The sequence below is a fragment of the Cebus imitator genome, unplaced genomic scaffold (genome assembly GCF_001604975.1).
Source record: "Cebus imitator isolate Cc_AM_T3 unplaced genomic scaffold, Cebus_imitator-1.0 Scaffold76, whole genome shotgun sequence".
Classification (NCBI taxonomy): domain Eukaryota; kingdom Metazoa; phylum Chordata; class Mammalia; order Primates; family Cebidae; genus Cebus; species Cebus imitator.
This window is the reverse complement of record NW_016107391.1, coordinates 6,244,062-6,265,838: the sequence shown is the minus strand read 5'-3', so window position 1 is coordinate 6,265,838 and position 21,777 is coordinate 6,244,062. Positions and strand designations below refer to the sequence as shown.

At 39.5% G+C, this 21,777-nt stretch overlaps 1 protein-coding gene and 1 pseudogene across 1 annotated transcript in view; both read left to right on the top strand.

Moving 5' to 3' along the window:
* Window positions 1–9,347, top strand: part of LOC108307114 (putative F-box/LRR-repeat protein 21) — a 12,119-nt gene extending 2,772 nt beyond the window's left edge. Inside the window, exons 2-7 of the mRNA XM_017532320.2 lie at window positions 1,341–1,437; window positions 2,334–2,453; window positions 3,598–3,964; window positions 4,425–4,547; window positions 7,487–7,658; window positions 8,028–9,347. Of these exons, the coding sequence (XP_017387809.1) occupies window positions 3,599–3,964; window positions 4,425–4,547; window positions 7,487–7,658; window positions 8,028–8,671 (1,305 nt within the window). The 5' untranslated portion in view covers window positions 1,341–1,437; window positions 2,334–2,453; window position 3,598 and the 3' untranslated portion in view covers window positions 8,672–9,347. The remainder of the gene's footprint in view (window positions 1–1,340; window positions 1,438–2,333; window positions 2,454–3,597; window positions 3,965–4,424; window positions 4,548–7,486; window positions 7,659–8,027) is intronic.
* Window positions 9,348–12,486: 3,139 nt separating this feature from the next.
* Window positions 12,487–14,418, top strand: LOC108306994 (annotated as a pseudogene).
* Window positions 14,419–21,777: the final 7,359 nt, after the last annotated feature.

Below are 21,777 nucleotides of genomic sequence, written 5' to 3'. Positions count from 1 at the left end.
CTGCCTCAGACTCCTGAGTAGCTGGGATTACAGGCACGCGCCACCATGCCCAGCTAATTTTTTGTAGTTTTTAGTAGAGACGGGGTTTCACCATGTTGACCAGGATGGTCTCGATCTCTTACCTCGTGATCCACCCGCCTCGACCTCCCAAAGTGCTGGGATTACAGGCGTGAGCCACCGCGCCCGGCCTGACAATAGAGTTTTAAGGGAAGTGTTTAGTAAATTAATAGATTGCCTTGTTTACCTCCTCTATGTAGTTGAGTTTGGTTTACAAAAGTAGTAGAATGTATTTATTTATTTTTACCTTACTACATTTATTCATGATGCTAAGACTGAGTTTTATCCTGCTGTAGACCTATATTACTATTTTCTTCAATTTTCTTAGACTTTGCTGCTAACTTTGACAAGTCACTTGCCTGAAATTTGGTAAACCTCAGAGAGAGTATCACTGACTTAATGCCAACTCTATCACTGTATATGAAAAAAAAATTTATTAAGCACTGTATGTTTAGAAGCATCTCTGGTCTCTACCTGTAAAAAAAAAAAAAGAAAAAAAAATTTTTAAATCTGAAGCATATATTCTCTTAACAGCAGACTAGTCCAACTTATATTCATATAGGAATGATAAAATAATAAAAATTGTGTGTCTGCCTCTTTACTATAACTGTGATGGTATTATGCACCACTAAAAACTGTAACTGGAAGATTTACACAGCCTATAAACAAACAATTGTAGTCATGAACTCCCTCAATTTTTTGTAGTATCTCTCTGTAGACATTAATTAAAATGTGGATTCCAGAGTCCATTCACTCTTTGATCCATAGCCTTAGTAGAGCCTCAAGGATAATTCCTGGGAATTGTAATAAGATTTCTACTAACCACACTAGTTTTTGTTTTGTTTTGAGACAAGGTCTCACTCTGTTGCCCAGACTGGAGTGCAGTGACTCAATCTCAGCTCACTGTAACTTCTGCCTTCTTGCCTCAGCCTCCTGAGTAGCTGGGATTACAGGCGTGTACCACTACCACCCAGCTAATCTTTGTATTTTTAGTAGAGATGGGGTTTCATCACGTTGGCCAGACTGGTCTTGAACTCCTGACCTTAAATGATGCACCTGCCTCAACCTCCCAAAGTGCTGGGATTACAGGCGTGAGCCACCGTGCCTGGTGAGGATAGTTTTTTAATGAACAACAAAAAATAGTTTTAGAATTTTGTTAGTAATTTCCTAACAAAATTATTCAATATATAGAGTGATATATAAAGAACCTAAGCATAGAAATGATTGGATGTTTATTTATATATTCTAATGAATGTGTTTTTTGTGGTATTTTACCAATACAGGAAGTGAAATCAGATGGATGTTGGTGAGTACCCCCACGGCAACAGTTGCTTCATTTCATTGGTTCAGAGTGAACTATAATCTGGAAGCCTCCCTTAGGTAAGAAAGGCTTGAAAAAGAAATGATTGACTTTTTAAATGGTCATGTATCTTTAGGCTAGAATGTTTAGATTATTGTTTTCAAGCTAGTAAAGATCAATTTGTCTAAAATATATTTTACAATGTACATAGCTATAAAATTATTTTATATGAAGCTTTTGATTTGTGGGTGAGTATAATCTTTATGCTCTGAAGATTAATGTACACAACCTGAAAGAAAATTAAAATATTATTTTTAACAAGTTATTGGTATTAATATAATACCCTTAATTACTTATTATGATTTTACTGTCAGTGAATTGGCAATTTAATGATATTATTAAATAGTTTTAACAATCCATGCCACATACAGTGAGATGTGGCATGCACGATATATATAGCACAATCCCTCTGTTTAGAACTGCAAGGCAGTTTTGTAACCTGGCATTCGAGTGACGTCTTTGTTTTAGGTTAGCATCGTTGGTTTTCAAGTAAAGGATTCTATTAAGGGTAACTTCTTTGTAAAACCTTAGTGAAAATTTAACTATCCACTTTGTAGATTTCCAAATGAAATTGTTACAAGGAAAATGTCAATGACTGTGGTCCACATTAGAATTTAGAATCCAGCATCTGTTCTTGCACCTTACAGCTTTAAGCAGTTAGCATTAAAGAGTAGTAGACGAATCCTTTTAAAATAGCATATGCTTTGAATTTTTGGTAGCCAGCAGTTTCACAGAGTCTACATAGTATTGCTGGATGGGACCTAAGTCATGCATGTACCTGGTTTACTCAGACTAAAATGTGTGTAGTAGCTCTTTCGTCTGATGCTTGAGATGCAGCTTTGTAACTATTTTTGCTTTTCATTTCAGTTTTCCAAGCCCTAACGATGACATTTCATTTTGTTCAGTGACTTTATAGGTCATTCCTGCTTCTGGGATCCAGCTGTATGTTGTGGTTAAGAAATGTGTCACGTCAGACAGAGTGAATCACAAGACAGAGATATTTACATATTATATACATATTTCATTAGATTTCAAGGCATGTTTTAGTTATGACACTGAATCTTCCATGTGTACATTCCTAACATTTCAGGGGTGAAAGGAGGGTTATATAGTTAAACAAATGTCAATAAAGTTCAGAATCATTCTTACCATTATTTTGCCTTTCAACTAACTGCATACATGAAATACTTTGTATTCTTATATGAAATATATGTACAAGTTGACCATATTTACCTGGACATATCTGGACTTCAAATTTGCTAGAACTTAGTTGTGTCCCATGCTGGCTAATACCTGGAGATTCATCATTTCTGTTTGGAGGGTAAGAATACTCATTCCCTGGCTGCTTTACTGGAGAGGATCAGGCGTGCTGCTTGAACTGAGACTTAGTCCCTGCCATATCCAACTTCTCTGAGCTCCTGTGTCCTGGCTGTCATCTGAAAATTGTTGCAGATCATTTGAATTTTTGTTAGTATTATGCTTTGACTTAAGAAATGAAAACAGTTCAGAAAACTTCACTGGACAATTTAATATAGGAACACAGACTGCAACTAAACCATTTGCTTGGACTTTAATCTTCACAGTGACCGTATAGATACTTTTCTTGCTGCAGGCGAGGAAACTGAGGCTTAGAGTAATTTGTTCTGACAAGATCATATGGTTAGTAAGTAGCAGAGTAGGGACTTATCTAGACCCATGCTTTTAGTTATGTTTTACTGTCTCCAAGACTATTTCAATGTGATACTTCCTCTTTTGAAAGAGATAAGATACAATAATTGACCAGGAAAAAAAGACTTGGGACTTACAGTGCTTCCTTGGACATTTCCTTCTGGAAGCCTCGCAAGCTACCTCTTCCACACACAAACTCAATCACATGCATCCTCTTTTCCTGCCACTGAAACTTGTCCCAACTTTCGTCATAGCATTTATCACTGTATTTCACCATTTGACTATAGCTCTTTGAGAACAGGTTTGTAATTCTTTATCTCTATATCCCCAGCACGAGGTAGCATCTATCAATGAATGAAAGTGGAAAATACCAACTAAAATTGTATTAACTAGATATTTTTTCATTTTTTAATGTTATCCTGTACTGTTAGAATGCCAGTATTTGGTGGAAATGTGAAAAAACTGTCTATTTTCTAATATTTCTAAAACTGAACATTTTCTAATATTTACAGAATGAAGAGGAACAGTTTATCTGTTGAGAATAAAATTGTCCAGTCATCATCAGCAGCGAAACAGCCAAAACTTGGGTTCTACTCTTCTCTCAACCAGAGTCCTATGCACACGGTTCTTCTAGATTGGGGGCATTTGCCTCACCACGTAGTATTACGAATTTTTCAGTGTCTGCCTTTACTAGATCGGGCCCGTGCATCATCTGTATGTAGGAGATGGAATGAAGTTTTTCATATTCCTGACCTTTGGAGAAAGTTTGAATTTGAACTGAACCAGTCAGCTACTTCATATTTTAAGTCCACTCATCCTGATCTCATTCAGCAGATCATTAAAAAGCATTCTGCTCATCTTCAGTATGTCAGCTTTAAGGTAAGAAGAATAAGCATTAAATGGAAACCGTGACTGATATTTTGTTAACAATGCTTTTGTATATCTAGAGCCTTATTTTGAGGCAGTCAGTGAATTTTGCAAAGCATTTTATCCGAAGTGGTTTCCTGTTTTTCTGCAGTTATTTCCATCGATAGAAGTGTAGAACTTAAGCTGTAATTGAAAAACTTAAAATGCAGTTTCCATCATTTGTATGCTGTTATTAAAATTCAGGTAATTGCCAAAGATTTGAAAAAATGAAGTGCGTGGAAGGCTATTTTGTTATCATCTCTGTTTTTCATTTTATAGTCTTGAAACATTTTGTACAAAGAAAAAATATTTATATAATAGTTCAGAGGGATGAATAAAATTTTGCAATTGAATTCTAATAAATAATTACATTGCCAGTAACTTTCTGATAAAATTATCTTCAGGAAATTGAGATTAAAAATTGTCTGTCTAGGTTGACAGCAGCACTGAGTCAGCAGAAGCTGCCTGTGATATACTCTCTCAACTGGTAAATTGTTCCATCCAGACCTTGGGCTTGATTTCAACAGCCAAGCCAAGTTTCATGAATGTGTCAGAGGTAAGGATGTTATGCTTTTTTTGTGAGCTATAATAAAATCCCTCAATACTGCCAAACTAGGCAGAAGCCATTTTTTTTTCCTAAAGACAGACAATCTCTTATTTGTATTCAAAGTATTATTTAAAGCCATTTTCTATTGACCAGAACTTATTTTTGCAAAAATAGTTTATGCATGTTTTCACTCTTTAGATATCTTTTGTAACTGTATTCATTGTTCCCACAGTGTCATTAATATAAAATTTGGATATTGTGCTTATTCTAGTTAAAAGCCAATTTATGTAGTTCCTTTGAACACAGAGCATGTAGAGGGAATAGTGGATGCTTTTCCTGTGATTCTGTGGCCTCTTTGTTGGAGGTGGAGCAGTATAATATTTAACTAAATGAGCTACATTTGTTAGAATGATGTTTAGATTCATGCAGTAGAAACTCCAAAACAAAAGTGGCTTCAAAACATGATTAAAGTGTATTTCTCTCACATTAAGGAAATTGATAGGTGAGCAGTCTATCATAGCAGATATGAAGGTGGTGGGAACCTAGGTTCCTTCCAGCCACTCCACTCTCTCCAAGGTGTTTCTTCAAGATGGCCTTCTTAGCTCCAACCATCACCTCCTTGCTCTGGGTGCTGGGATGTTAGAAAAGGGGGAAGAAAGGTGTGCCTTCTCTTTATCAAGGAGACCACCCATAAGTACTACCCAATGTTTCTATTTACCTCTCAGTCTGGCCACACCAGATTCCAGGGAGTCTGGGGAATTTTTCAGCTGGATGGCAGCATGCCCAGCTAAAAATTGGGACTAGATTAACAAAGAAAGGAAGAATGGTTGCCAGGAAGCAACCAGCAGGCTCTGCCATGGAAACTAACAATTGTATTCTCTTCATTCAGGCTTCAACCTGAATGCCATCTCCTCAGAGAGGCCCTTCCTTAACCATTGTGAAAATGGCCCTCCTCCAGTTACCTTACAGTTAACATTATTTTTATCTTCTTTATGTTATTAATCAGTACTTGAAACCACCTTATTTATTTAATGTGTTTATTTCCTTCTCCTCACACCAAACACAAACTCGTTGAAGGCAGAGATTCTATTTTGTTTACCATTATAAACCCAGAGTCAGAATAGTGCCCGATATAAGATGGACATTAAATTATGGTAGTTGGTTAAGGTGGCTAATGGAAACTTTCCTATGGAAGAGGTTAGAGGAGTAGCAGCATCTCTTTTATAAACTGGGTCATGGCTCTCTTCTAGCCAGTATTTCTGCTGGTCTGTTTATCTTCTAAAGGGATGTGCTGAAAAAAAAAATGGGTCATTTAGGGATTAGAATAATGTAAGTAATCCGATGAAATTTATACTTCTAGATAGTTATTTCCTTGTTTATGAACTACAGAATCAGCTTACCCTGAAATTCTTCTTATATTCTAAAAGCTGTTTCTAATGTTGCATATCAGCTTCCAGGGCCAGCTTCTAGGTTAGCTGATGCAGTCATCAGAGCTAGACACCAGGAATTAATTAGCAAACTTCATTTCAAGCTCTGCCTCTGCTTTTTAAAGTAAGCTCGGTGGCTTCTGGCAAGCTCATGGATCTTTCTGAGACTCAGTTTTTTCATCTGTAAACTAAGGAAAAATAAAAGTATAACATTTTGCTAAGCATAAATAATACTAAACTAATATATTGTTATTATAATGAAATATGTACTCTAATTTTTTTAAAGTCATCCTTCAGGACTAAAGCAGTCAGTTGACAGTTGATTAAAGGAAAACTAAACCTTGTATTTATATTCCCCTAATAATTTTGGTACCATAAAATTTACTGAAGAGGTCTAGCCTTCTACCGTTTGAAAATTTGTGTAAACCAGTTTACAATTAGTATAAATCAATAAGTTTTCTTATAAACTAATGAACATTTATAACCAATTTGGTCATTCTGTTAGGCGTAATAGAACCTTTGGTAGAATCCAAATTGATTGATTCTGAAAAGGGTAGAGTGGTCATTTATAGATTTGGTTTCCAGACTTTCTATCTTTGCCAAAAAATACCGAATCAATGTTTCTGAAATTCTACTCATTTTAAGGTCAAACTAGAAGTAAGCTTTAGTCTCTTCAGTCTTCAAAGCATATACAGACTTGGATTTACTTTGGGTAATTTGCAAGGAAAAGCATGTTGCTGAATATTGTGAAATCTTATAAAATGAATTAAAACTTCATTTATTCATTCAACAAATTTTGATCATCCACCTGCCATGCTATGTGCCAGATACTATTTTAGGTGCTAGACATGTTGGAGTGAATAAGTCAGATAAAGATTCTGTTTGTTCTAGAGCAGGGGTCAAAAAGTTTCAGATGGCAACTATTTCAGGCTTTGGAGGCCATGTAGTTACACCGTGACTACTCAGCTCTGCCATTGCAGTCTGAAAGCAGATGCAGACAACATACAAATAAAGGGCATGGTCGTGTTCCCGTCAGACTGTATTTATGAACACTGAAATTCAAGTTTCATGTAATTTCATGTCATAAAATATTATTCTTTAAAATTTTTTTCCAACCATTTAAAAATACAAAAACCGTTCTTAGTGAGCCAAGACGAAACAGACCATGAGCTAGATTTAGCAAGTGGTCTATAATCTGTCAACCCCTGTTCTTAGGAAATAAATATACAATAATTATGTCCTTTTAATATTGAAAACCAAATCCTTAACATTGAAACAATTGGAAGACATGTTTTATGAAATCTTTGAAGCTTTTTTTTTCACTATTTATCAATTATAGAAAGTATAAAACTGTACTTCGTTATAAAAATATCTTCTGCAAAATGATTCTGTGGAAGGAGCCATATGTTCAGATTCTTACTGTGTTATCATTAGCATGTATTGATATGGTTTCAATGAATTATTTAAAGCTGCATGTTTTAAAATAATGTTTTCATAATTTTTTTCTTATTGCCATACAAGTCTCATTTTGTGTCAGCACTTACAGTAGTTTTTATCAACTCAAAATCTTTATCATCAATCAAAATTGAAGACACACCAGTGGATGATCCTTCATTGAAGATTCTTGTGGCCAATAATAGTGACACTCTAAGACTCCTAAAAATGAGTAGCTGTCCTCATGTTTCATCTGATGGTAGGTTATATTTTTTAAAGCTAGAGTGATATAATTTTTTTTATTACAGTAACTGTAAAGATGCAATTTCTTATTGAAAATTATATGCTTATGAAGTCTAAATTATTAAGGTAAGTTTTTTCAAAAGATTTCTTAATCTGCAAGGTAGGTATAGTTAGATATAGTAACTTTCTCCTGAGCTATTTTATATTTACACATATATATGCTTTTCGTTATATACATTATATCTCTTGGCAGCCATGTTCTCAGAAATTGTTAGATATCTATTTCACAAAGAATGAGTAACTAATGTCAAATTTAAATGTACAAAATATTGTATTAGGATCAGTATGTTCTTTGTTCCTAAGAATTTTCCCCAACTTCCCACAGGAATTCTTTGTGTAGCTGATCATTGTCAAGGCCTTAGAGAACTGGCATTGAATTATTACATCCTAACTGATGAACTTCTCCTTGCACTCTCAAGCGAGACTCACGTTAACCTTGAACATCTTCGAATTGATGTTGTGAGTGAAAACCCTGGACAGATTGCATTTCATGCTATTAAAAAACACAGTTGGGATGCACTTATTAAGCATTCCCCTAGAGTTAATGTTGTTATGTACTTCTTTCTATATGAAGAGGAATTTGAGATGTTCTTCAAAGAAGAAATCCCTGTTACTCACCTTTATTTTGGTCGTTCAGTCAGCAAAGCGGTTCTAGGACGGATAGGTCTCAACTGTCCTCGACTGTTTGAGTTAGTGGTGTGTGCTAATGGTCTTCAGCCTCTTGATAAGGAACTTATTTGTATTGGTGAACACTGTACAAACTTAACAGCCTTGGGCCTCAGTGAATGTGAAGTTAGCTGCAGTGCCTTCATCAAGTTTGTAAGACTGTGTGGGAGAAGGCTAACACATCTCTCTATAATGGAGGAAGTTTTGGTCCCTGATGAGGATTATAGCCTAGATGAAATTCACACTGAAGTCTCCAAATATCTGGGAAGAGTATGGCTCCCTGACATGATGCCTCTATGGTAATTGGCTACCAAAGATTCTGAAGTTGTTGTTGGTGTTGTTTTTTAAATCAGTATAATTAGCTGCTTTCTATCTAAGCAAATATAAATTTTAAGATGTGTTGCTGCAATATTTTAGGTCAAATATTTTATTGTTTGCAAACTGTCTTAATGAATTGCTGCAGAAACGTTTGAAAAAAATAAGAAATTTGAAAAGCAAGAAATTGCTGTAAATAGGGCACAAGCACTGTATGTGGATAAGCTGGTTGAGATGCTAAAAGCTACAGACAATTTCTAAGTAAGATTTCTCAGCTTTTCTTGAAGGCATGTTTTGGCTTGTTAAGTAAATGTGTAATACTGAACTTGGATTCCTTAAGTTATAACATTTACTTTATTACATTGTTTTATTTGATTCTGTTTTGTCTTGGTATTAATATACTTTATAAAATGCATAGTATTAAAAACTAAATGTAAAAATCAAGATTATAGACACAGAAGCTTAATTATAACATTTCTAGCACTGTATGAGATCATCTTGTGATTCAATAAATAACATAATTTCCATGGTACTTTAGATTCTACTTTATTATATTGAGAGATAATAGACATTCCATTAAAACTCAAACTCATGATAGTGAATAAGTCTCATGAAATCTGATGGTTTTAAAAAAGCGAGTTTCCCTGTACAAGCTCTCTCTTCTCTTGTCGGCTGCCATGTGAGATGTGTCTTTCATCTTCTGCCATGATTGTGAGGCCTCCCCAGCAACGTAGAACTGTGAGTCCATTAAACCTCTTTTGTAAATTGCCCAGTCTCAGGTATGTCTTTATCAGCAGCATGAAAATGGACTAATACTACTTGTTATCATTTGGCTTTTTTCTTGATAATAACCATTCTAACAAGTGATATCTCATTGTGATTTTGATCTGCATTTTCCTGATGATTAGTGATATTGAGCACCCTTTCAGATACCCATTGGCTGTTTGTATGTCTTCTCTGGAAAAATGTCTATTTTTATAGACAGCAGGCACTACGTTTACCATCAGAAATCTTCATTTTGTATCTTTCTTTAAAATTTCTATTTTTTATTAAAATTGCATGTATTTAATGTATGTGATGTGATGTTTTGATATACATATACACAGTAAACCAAATATTACAGTCAAGCTACTTAATGTATTCCTGTCCTCACAATTACCTTTTTTTGTGATAAGAACACTTATAATCTACTCTCTTAGCAAATGTCAAGAAAGGTTATTAAGATTTATGCCTATGTTTTCTTATAGGAGTTTTATAATTTAATCTCTTGTGTTTAGGCCTTTTATCCATTTTGAGTTAATTTTTGTATATAATGTAAAGTAGGGGTCCAAATTCACGTATAAACATAGATACCCAGTTTCCCTACCACAACTTGTTTAAAAAGATTTGTTAAAAAAGGGTGCCAAGATAATTTAATGAGATAAAGAGTCTTATCCAGCAGAGAGAAGTGAGTACTTAAAAATAGGCCAAAAAATAACCCCTTAAAATGTGAAAATTCAATTTCCACAACACATGGATTCTTAAAAAAGGCAACTTAAAAATCCCCACCAAGAAGAAGATGAATGAAAATGAAAGAAGAATCTGAATAATATTTACTTGGGGTATGTCAAAGAGCCAAAGGGGAAAAAAAATTTGAAAAGAACAAGAAATAGGGACAATCCAAGAAGCCAAAATTACATATGTAAGAGAAAAAAATTATTAAAACAAATATCTTGGAAATGACAAATATGGTCAATATAATTAAAATTAAAAAGAAATTTCAATTGATAAAAATTAGACTAATGAAAGTGAGAATGCATAAATATGCTAATTCATTAATAAGAAATTAATAAGTTAGAGACAGTAAGATATAAAAAACAGGAGAACACTTGTGAAACTTGGAGGATAAACTAATAGACTTAACAGGATTTTAGCTAATAAATGTTGACAAATGGCCAAGCAGAGAAAGACGGTAGAAAAGTAACACTCAAAGTGCTAATGACGCAGAGTTTACTAGAAATGAAGAAAGAAATGTCACTAGTTGGGAAGTTAGCCATAAGTGTTGATAATAATAAAATTAAGTCAGCTACCAAAGTAAAACTGCAGAGCATCATGAAAAAGGGAAAACCTTAAGATGCTGCCAGAAGTAGTACACACTATCTACAGAGGGAAGACAATGGTATCTAATCAGACTTCTCATCAACAAGGAGAGTAAAATCTTCAGACTACTAAGGAAATGTATAATTCTATAACTGAGTGAATTATTAAAGATGGAGGGAAATGATTGTTTTAGAAATATAAAGGCAGTAACGGTGTATCTATATATTCTCACTAATAAAAAGAACATAAAGTAATGGAACAGTTTCAAACTTAGAATAGTGGCTTCAAATACCTGAAATTCAAATTAATGAATTTTACATTTTACGTTGTAACTCTTGTTTCAGTTTTATCAAACAATATGCTTATTTTGTAGGATGCATTCTGATGTTTTAACTAAACATACCATAGAGATTTTTTTTTTAAAAAAGCAAACATTGCTTAATATAAGTTCAAATGGTGTTCCTGCATTCAGTGACCAATTAAAAAATGTGATTAGGCTGAGAGCAGTGGCTCATGCCTATAATCCCGGCACTCTGGGGAGCCAAGGTGGGCGGATTACTCGAGGCCAGGAGTTCAAGAGCCGCCTGGCCAAAATGGCAAAACCCTGTCTTTACTGAAAATACACAAATTAGGCAGACATGTCGGTGCATCCCTGTAATCCCAGCTACTCAGGAGGCTGAGACATGAGAATAGGTTAAACCTGGGAGCCAGAGGTTGCAGTGAGCCAAGATTGCACCACCACACTCCAGCCTGGGTGACAAAGCAAGACTCTGTCCAAAATAAATAAATAAATGTGATTTTTAAAAAGCTACCCTTAAAATGGTAATAAAAACAAAGTATGCACAAAACATTAACCCAGAAAATTACAAATGTTTGTGAAGGACACAAAAGATAATCTTAAAGGGGGAAAATGTTACTTTCATGATGCAAAAAGTCCATTTCCATAGCTATGGAAATTTGTCCCAAATCACCTGTAAATATAATGCAATTGAAAATACCCAAATGTCTCAGTGTGGTGGCACACACCTGTAGTCCTAGCTACTTGGAAGGCTGAGGTGGGAGGAGCTTTTGAGTCCAGGGTTTTGAGGCTGTAGTGAGCTATGCACCACTGCACTCTAGCCTGAGTGACAGAGAGACCCTGTTTCTAAAAACAAAAAATAGCCAAAATGATTTTTTTAATGAAACTTCACGTGTTGATAGTAGAATTTACATAGAAAAGTAAAATGTCAATAATGGCCAAGGCAATTTTGAAGAAATATAAATTTGCAGTCTCCCCTTGACAAATGATTTTATTATTAAAAAGCTAAAGTAATTAACACGATATGCTATTACCAATAAAAAAACAGTTAAATGGGGGTCAGGCCCGGACCTGTGCCGCCTCAAGTTGTAAAGTGTAACAAGGGGGTCAGGGTGGGCAGCGTGGGCCTGTGAGGCCTGTGGGTGTCCGCATCCCCCAGCTCCCCCTGCAGCCGGCTCCACAGTGGTCTGCTCCAGTGGCAGCCTGTGGATTCACGTTCCAGACTGAAGGCTACCTGTTCTCCAGTGCCCTCCACCACCCCACCCCTGCCTCCCCGCCCCCTGTCCACAGCTCCCCCCCCCCAACCCCGCAGCCGGCTCCGCACTGGTCTGCTCTGGTTCCAGACTGAAGGCTGCTTATTCAGGTGCTTACTGTGACCCCAACAGACTGGGGTTACTGCGGCAACCACCAGAACAGCCTTGGCGCTATGTAGGAGCACGGAGCTACTCCTCAGCCCTACCTGGGGCTGCTCATGGAGAAGCTACACAGGATTGTGGCAGCACTGCTGGAAAGTATGGTATCCAGTTCTAATGGTTTTCCATGGGAATTAGTGATATGGGCAGGTGTTATTGGGTTTTGTGCTATTCCCCTTTTTTTGAGGAGAAGTTTTAGATCAGTTTGGAGTCGGCTATATGTGGGAAGAGAGAAAAAGCTTGCTGTAGAGCTTTGTGAATGAATTAAGGAAAAGTGTAAACTACTTGAGAAATTTAGTTTTGTGCGAAGAAGCTATGAAGGCTGTGAAAGAGTCATCTTTAAAGGATGTCAGCATTGACAAGGGGGCAGCAGAAGCACAAAGTTTGGAGGCAGCCTGTGAAAAGCTGAGCAGGTCCATTTCTGAAATGGAGGATGAAATACTGTATCTAAAAAAAGAGTTAAAAGAAGAGAAATACTAACATTCTAGACAACATCAGTTGATGGTGGATATTTCAGAAATGAGACAGTCTCTAGAAGATCTGTCAAAATCCCTCAAATCACAAATAGCTGAAGCCAAAATGCCCTTCAAGATGTTTCAAATGAATGCAGAACAACTGAAGATGGCGATAAAAGATGCTTTGGATGAAAATTCTCAACTTCAGGAAAGCCAGAAACATCTTTTGCAAGAAGCTGAAGTATGGAAAGAACAAGTGAGTGAACGGAATAAACAGAAAATAATATTTGAAGACTCCAAAGTTAACACAGAACAAGTTCTAAATGACAAAGATGAGCACAGCAAGACTGACTAAACACTTGCTGAAGAAGAAAGATTGGGCTGCTATGCTTGGAGAAGACAATATGGATGATCATAACTTCAAAGTAGAAATGAACAGTGAATCAGAAAATGGCGCTGACTTAGCTGAGCCCCCAAAAGGAGCTTTGAAGAAACTGATTCATGCTGCGAAGTTAAATGCTTCTTTAAAAATTTTAGAAGAAGAAAGAAACCAAATGGATATTCAGTTGTCTGAAATTTATAAAACGAATAAGGAGCTTATGGGGCATATTAAACATCTTCAGTCTGCACAAGCATCTTTGCAGTCAGAAAACACACATTTTGAACGTGAGAATCAGAAGCTTCAACAGAAACTTGAAGTAATGACTGAATTACATCAATATACTACAATGAGACTTTATAAAACATTAACTGTAGAGGAAAATTACCAGGTAGAGAGACAAGAAAAACTTCCTAAACAAGACAAAAAGATCAACTAGACCAGTGACCAGCTGGAGAAGTATGGAAAGCAAGCCAAACATCTTGAACAAGAGTTAGAAAGAAGGATACTTTCTTAGCAAGAGCAGATTTTACTCCACAAAAAAAAACACATGACAATTGGTTGGCAGCTCAGATGCTGAAATCAATCTCAATGGCTTAAGGAAAGAAAATGCTAAGTACAGACACAAATTAACTGACACAGAGATTAAATTCAAATTTTTACACAAAGATCCTTCTGCAGCTGATGTTCCAAACACAGGATATGGCAGAGAGCATTACACATACGTTACCGATATGAGAAGAGGAATTCCTTTCCCCTTACCTCCTCCAGGAACCCTGTTTGGAGTTTCTCCACATAATAGTCCACCAAGCAATTTCCCAGGTCCGCCACAAGCTCCATTTGCAGTGAGGAATGCCTATCCACCCAGAGGTTTTCCTCCTTATCTCCCACCAAGACCTGGATTTTTTTCCCCCAACCCCCAAATATTGAAGGTAAAAGTGAGTTCCTTTCAGGGTCGATTCCATCTTCTAATGACCTTGCTACTGAACAAAAATAATTCTGATTGATCTCGAGCTCCCTTCAGGATGCTTCTGTCTTCTGACAAGACTGCTATTGAGCATCCAAAACAACAGCAAGACAGCCGGCAGTCCTTGTGTTCTCCTCCAAACTAGTTGTTACTGACCTTGAGTTTCCATCAAGATTGATTCCAACTTAGAGTGAGTCTGCCACTGAACATCTGGCATCACAACAACAAAGCTGACAGTCTTTGTGTTCTCCTCCCAAGTAGTTGTGACTGATCTCAAGTCCCCATCAGGGTTGACTCTTGCCTTCAAGTGAGCCTGCCACTGAACATCTGGCACCACAGCAGGAAAGCTGGCGGTCCTTGTGTTCTCCTCCCAAGTACTTTGGAAAGATCTCGAGTCCCTGACTTGGTTCACTTTTGCCTTCAAGTGAGCCTGCCACTGAATGAACATTCAACACCACAACAAGAAAGCTGACAGTCTTTATTTTCCTCCCAACTATTTGTGATTGATCTCAAGTCCCCGTCAGGGTTGACTCTGACTTCAAATGAGTCTACCACTGAACATCTGGCACCACAGCAGGAAAGCTGGTGGTCCTTGTGTTTACCTCCCAGGTACTTGTGACTGATCTCAAGTCCCTGTTATGGTGGACTCTGTCATCAAGTGAATCTGCCACAGAACATCCCGCACCACAGCAATAAAGCTGGTGGTCTTTGTGTTCTCCTCCCAAGTAGTTGTGACTGATCTCAAGTCCTCATCAGGGTTGACTCCGCCTTCAAATGAGCCTGCCACTGAACATCTGGCACCACAGCAGGAAAGATGGTAGTATTTTTATTCTCATCCCTAGTATTTGTTACTGATCTCAAGTCCCAGTCATGGTTGACTCTGCCTTCAAGTGAGCCTGCCACTGAACATCTCATACCAGGACAAGAAAGCTGGTGGTCTTTGTGTTCTCCTCCCAAGTAGTTGTGACTGACCTGGATTCCCCATCAGGGTTGACTCCGCCTTCAAGTGAGCCTGCCACTGAACATCTGGCACTACAGCAATAAAGCTGGTGGTCTTTGTGTTCTCCTCTTAAGTAGTTCTGACTGATCTTGAGTTCCTGTCAAGGTTGATTTCACATTCAAGTGAGCCTGCCCCTGAACATCTGGCACCACGCACGAGAGCTGGCGGTCATTGTGTTCTCCTCCCAAGCAGTTGTGACTGATCTTGAGTCCCCATCAGGGTTGACACTGCCTTCCAATGAGCCTGCCACTGAACATCCTTCACCACAGCAGAAAGATGGCAGTATTTATATTCTCATCCCTAGTATTTGTTACTGATCTCAAGTCCCAGTCAGGGTTGATTCTGCCTTCAAGTGAGCCTGCCACTGAACATCAGGCACCACAGCAGAAAAATGGCAGTATTTACATTCTCATCCCTAGTATTTGTTACTGATCTCAAGTCCCAGTCAGGGTTGACTCTGTCTTCAAGTGAGCCTGCCACTGAACATCAGGCACCACAGCAAAAAAGCTGGTGGTCTTTGTGTTCTCCGACCAAGTAGTTGTGACTGATCTCGAGTCCCCGTCAGGGTTGACTCTGCCTTCAAGTGAGCCTGCCACTGAACATCTGGCACCACAGCAGGAAAGCTGGTGGTCTTTATCTTCTCCTCCCAAGTACAATGACAGATCTTGAATACCCATCAGGGTTTACTTTGCCTTCCAGTGAGCCTGCCACTGAATGAACATCTGACACCACAGCAAGAAAGCTGGCAGTCTTTGTGTTCTCATCTTAAGTAGTGTTACTGATCTCAAGTCCCCTTAAGGGTTGAGTTTGCCATCAAGTGAGCCTGCTATTGAACATCTGGCACTACAGCAATAAAGTTGGAGGTCTTTCTGTTCTCCTCCCGAGTAGTTGTGACTGATATTGAGTCCGAATCAGAGTTGACTCCAACTTCAAGTGAGCCTGCCACTGAACATCCGTTACCACAGCAAGAAAGCTGACAATCTTTGGGTTGACCTCCCAAGTAGTTTTGACTGATCTCTAGTCCCTGTCAGGGTTGACTCCACCTTCAAGTGAGCCTGCCACTGAACATGCAGCACCACATGAACAAAGCTGGTGGTCCTTGTGTTCTCCTCCCAAGTAGTTGTAACTGATCTCGAGTACCTCTCAGAGTTCATTTCACCTTCAAGTGAGTCTGCTCCTGAACCTCTGGCACCACAGCAAGAACGCTGGCGGTCTTTTTGTTCTCCTCCCAAGTACATTGCACAGATCTGTAGTCACCGTCATGGTTCACTTTGCCTTCAAGTGAGCCTGTCACTCAATTCTCCTCCCAAGTATTTGTGACTGATCTCAAGTTCCTGTCAGGGATGACTCTGCCTTCAAGTGATTCTGCCACTGAACAACCAGCACCACAGCAAGAAAGCTGGCAGCCTTTTTATTCTCCCCCCAAGTAGTTGTGTCTGATCTCGAGTCCCCGTCAGGGATGATTCTGCCTTAAAGTGAGCCTGCTACTGAACATCCAGCATCACAGCAGGAAACCTGGTGATCTTTGTGTCCTCCTCCCAAGTAGCTGGGACTGATCTCGAGTCCCCATAAGGGTTGACTCTGCAATAGCCTGATAGCTGAGCCAGCTACTGAGTGCCTGACAGAATTGGTAGTGTAGACAGTGTGGTTAGGCTACACAAAGGGAGATGCATGGCCCCAGGCAGGGCACTTGGGATGGTGTAAGATTTCATCACACTCCTTGGAATGGCATGCAAATAAAAACTGTTTTGTTTCTGGAATTTTCCATCTGATATTTTTGGGGTGTACTCAGGGAACTGAAACTGTGGAAAGCTACACTGTGGGTAATGGAAACGACTGTGCTTCTTAGTTTTTATATTAGTTTTCTATGGTTGCTGTAGCCGATTATCACTCACTTAGCCACTTAATATAATGCAAGTTTATTATCTTTAAGTTCTGGAGGTCTGAGTTTGAAATGCATCTTACTAGGATAAAAATCAGGATATTGTCAGGGCTACATTCCTTTGGAGATGCTGGGGGAGAATCTGTTTCCTTGCTTTGTCCAACTTCTATAGAGGCTGCCTGCTTTCATTAGCTCATAGCCCCACTTCCATCTTCAAAGGCAACAGTGTAGCATCTTTAAATCTCTCTCCTGACTCTCCTACCTTCCTCTTCCATCTTTTGTTTTTCCTCAAGACAGGGTCTTACTCTTTTCTCCAGGCTGGGGTGCAGTGGCATGATCATGGCTCACTGCAGCCTTGACCTACCTGGGCTCACATGATCCTCCCACTTTAGCCTCCCATGTAGGTAGAAGTACAGGTGTGTGCTACCACTCCCAGTTCATTATTATTATTATTTTGTATATATCATAGAGACAGGGTTTTGCCATATTTCCCAGGCTGATCTTTTTTTAAATGTTTTTTAAATTTTACATGTAAGTTCTGGGGTACATGTGCAGAACATGCAGGTTTTTTACACAGGTATACATGTGCTGTGGTGGTTTGCTGCAGGTGTCAACCTGTCATCTAGGTTTTAAGCCCTGCATGCTTTAGGTATTTATCCTAATGCTCCCCCTCCCCTTTCCCCCTACCCCTGACAGTCCTCAGTGTGAGATGGTCCCCTCCCTGTGGCCATGTGTTCTCATTGTGCAACTCCCACTTACAAATGAGAACATGCAGTATTTGGTTTTCTATTCCTGTGTTAGTTTGCTGAGAATAATGGTTTCCAGCTTCATCCATGTCCCTGCAAAAGACATGAACTCATTCTTTTTCATGGCTGCACAGTATTTCTTGGTGTATATGTGCTGTATTTTCTGGACCCCCAAGGCTGGGAAGGCAGATTCTCAATCAATTTCTGCCTTTTCCACTGCCCTCTCTTCCCTCTGCTGTCTTCTCCCTTTCCTTCCATTCTTTGGAGAAGATAGGTCTGCAGCAGCCACTGAACTTTGTCTTGCTTTGTGTTCTACTCTTGGTCTCGCTTCCTTTCTTTCTCCTTCCACCTTGCCTGGCTGATTTTTCATATAATCCCCTTGAGAAGGCTTTTTGACGTCCTTAAAAATCTCACAAGTGAATTTCTGCTTATGATTTAAATGGATGCCATTGTCAGCAGGGGTCAGTGATGACCCACCCATCTCCTACACTGCTTCTCTTTGCTCTCTGATTCCCACATTTGATTCTGTTTTCTCCCACTTCCTCGGTCTGTCGGGTAGTCCCAGCCTGCCCTGATGTCTACCACGTGAATGGAGGGAAAGCTAAGCCGTCCTTCCTCGCTTTCCAGTGAGCCAGCAGGTGGATCCTCAGGCCTTCCTGCCTTTGTGGGCATCCAGAAAAGTTTTGGGGTGTGTTGCCATGGAGACAATGGAGTATTTATTGTACTACCTTCCTTAGACTTTCTGATGCAACCTGCCGTCTTTCCCGGATTGCTGTGATGCTGCAGGGAGGTTTCTTCAATTAATCTTGTCAAAGTAGCCTTCAAATCCTTTAGGAGCAGGAATTTCTTTTTAATCTCAAAAGACACAAACTGTTCAAGGGAAGAATTAGGAACAAAGACAACGTAGGGGAACTGGAGAGAACTTGAAGAGCATTTAGAGAAAAGCCGGGCAATGATTGTTGGGTTGGAAAATAGAAGCATGGATAAGTGGTGAGAGGAATGGGGATTATTTAACTGGGACAGAGAGGCTGGCAGGTGACTTAGTAATAGGCTTCCAGTTTGTGGAGGGTTAGCACAGGGAGACTGGCTTCCCATTACCAGGGAAGAAAAGACATTGACAGTGGGAGGTAGGGGAGCCTGAGGCTGAGGAAGAACTTCTAATCACAGTGTCTGTTAATTATAGCAAAGGAGGATGGATCACAAGCTCTTCACCGAGTAGTCTTCCCAGACAAGAGCAGCACTGGGATGGTGGTAGGGCTTTCTGTGAGTCATCTGGTGCAGAGCTTCCTGATCACTTGTCCTCAGATAGTAGCAAGATGGCTGCCTCAGCATCTCCAGGGACACGTGGTAAAAATACAAATTTCTGGGCCCTACCCAGACCTTCTGGTTTAGAATTTCTGGGAGGAAAGTCCAGGTGTCTGTATTCTTATACACTCCCACCCCTGGAGAAATCTAGAACTAACTCATGGAGAACCAAGAGGCTGGTGATGTGGAGAAAGAGAAAACGCCTCCCCCAGATCCCTCTGATGTTCCCCGTAGCATCCTGCTGGTGCTTCCACTGCCCATGAGCTGCTCCGGAGCCCAGGCCATGCCTGCCCTGGTGACTCTGTCTAGCATCCCTGCTGGGCCACTTGGAATGGACCCTGGGGCATCAAAGCAGCCCTACAGCTCTGAAGAACCCCTGTGTCTCTCCTTAATCACAAGGGTGCTGGGAAAAATGCTCATTCCACGTTTTTGTTCTAGACTTCACTGGCCATCACTGAAGTCTTAGGTGGCTGTTCTGTGGAGTTTTCCAATGCCAAGGGGTCCCTCAGACACAACTGCTGCCCCCAAGGCACTAGAATGGAGTGAGCCTGGGAGTCAAGGTATAGTATCTCTCTTGAGCTTGAGCAGGCTATTTTACCTCTCCCCGTCGCAGTTTCTTTCTCTGGAAAAGGAGGCACCCAGCCTGGACAACCTCTTAAGTTCCTTCCAGCTTTACATTTCTGTCTTTACTGGCTGCTTGAAGAATTGTAATGCCTGAAGAGTATAAAGTCATAGATTCACTGTAATATTTTATAGTAAAATATTTTAAATTCAGTGTTTTTTTCTTTATATAACTTATCTTGGGGATGTTGGGAAGGATGATGGAAAATACATGAATACACCCAGCTCCAGCGAGCTCAGCTAGTGTGTGGGCCTGCCGTTCACCGTGCGTGACCATGCACAAGCTCTCTCGTCCCTTGGTGGCAGCAAACCAAACTACACTTGCTGTTCTTTGGCCTCAGAACAGTTTTATCTTTGTTTTAAATGTGTATCTTGGAATCAATGAATATTGTTCATGGGAACACTAGGAAGGTTGGGGGGCTGCAATCATTATTTCACACACTTACTTGCTTGTTTCCTGCTGAATTCAAGATTGCAGTGATACTTCAAAAAAAAAAAAAAGCTCCAGTGTCAATTATTAATTTTACTTGTAAGATTTTGGGACCAGCCACGCCCTGAAACTTAAAAAATAATAATGAAATGTTAGTAAAAGAAAAATTGCTAGCTGCCTATCCCAACCCTCTATCTTAGTGACTGAACCTAATTCGAGGCACATTGCTACCTACACTGTAATAGTATATTTTCCAGTCTCCTGTATGGCTAGGTAAGTTGTGGACAACGATAGAGATAAATTACTATAAGCTATCATTTAAGGAAGTCTTTTTTAAAAAAAGTAAGAAAAGGATTCTTTTTTTCCTTTCTCTCTTCCTCCCTCCATTTCTCCTTCCTTCCCTTCTTCCTCCCTCCTATCTTCCCAGAATGCAGTTTTAATTGCTGGAGTTCCATCAGCCACTTTAGACCATAACATGGAAATCAAGCATTGAGGATGGCAAAGCAAAAGGCTAAAAGTCTGAGACATGTTGACCATGGGGCTGCCATCCCACCCCAGGATTGTCTCCCTTCAGACATCTTTTATGTGAGAAAAATATAAAGCCACTATTATTTTTTGTTTTACTTACATAGCTGAACCAAATTCTTATGAATCCATATAGGTTCATTCTGAGCAGATGATGCTCAGAGCAGATGGTTCTCAGAGTGAAATGGAGCTTGGAGTGATAGGAGCTCAGAGCAAGATAGAGCTCAGAGCAGATGGAACTCTGAGCAAGATGGAGCTCAGACCAGGTGGAGCTCTGAGCAGGTTAAGCTTTGAGCAGATCAAGCTCAGAGAAGAAGGATCTTCAAGCAAGATCGAGCCGGAGCTGAGTTCCTCTGTGTAAGATAGAGCTCAGAGCTAGATGGAGCTTGGAGTTAAAGGAGCTCAGAGCAGATGGTGCTCAGAGCAAGATGGAGCTCACAGCAGATGGAGCTCACAGCAGATGGAGCTCTGAGCAAATTGAGCTCAGAAAAGAAGAAACTCCATGCAAGATTGAACTTGGAGCTGATGTTCCTCTGTGTAAGATGGAGTGCAGAGCAAGACGGAGCTCTCAACAAGATGGTGCTCAGAGCAGACAGAGCTCTGATCAATAAGCAGCTGTAAGCAAGATGGAGCTTGGTGCACATGTTGCTTGGTTTTAGGTGGAACTCAGAGCAGATGGTCCTTACAGCAGGATGGAGCTCAGAGTGATTACAGCTCCAAGCAAGATGGACCTTGGAGCTGAGGGAGCTTTGAGCAACATGGAACTCAGAGCAGACGTTGTTCAGAGTAAGAAGGAGTTCCAAGCAAATGGCACTCAGAGTAAGATGGATCTCAGATAAGATGTTAACAGTGAGATGGAGCTCTGAGAAGATGGTGTTTAGAGCAAGATGGAACTCTTGAGTAGATGGTGCTCAGAGAAAAATGGAGCTTGAAGTGATTGGAGTTCTTAGCAAGACGGAGCTCCAAACAGATGGTGCTCAGAGCAAGATGGAGCT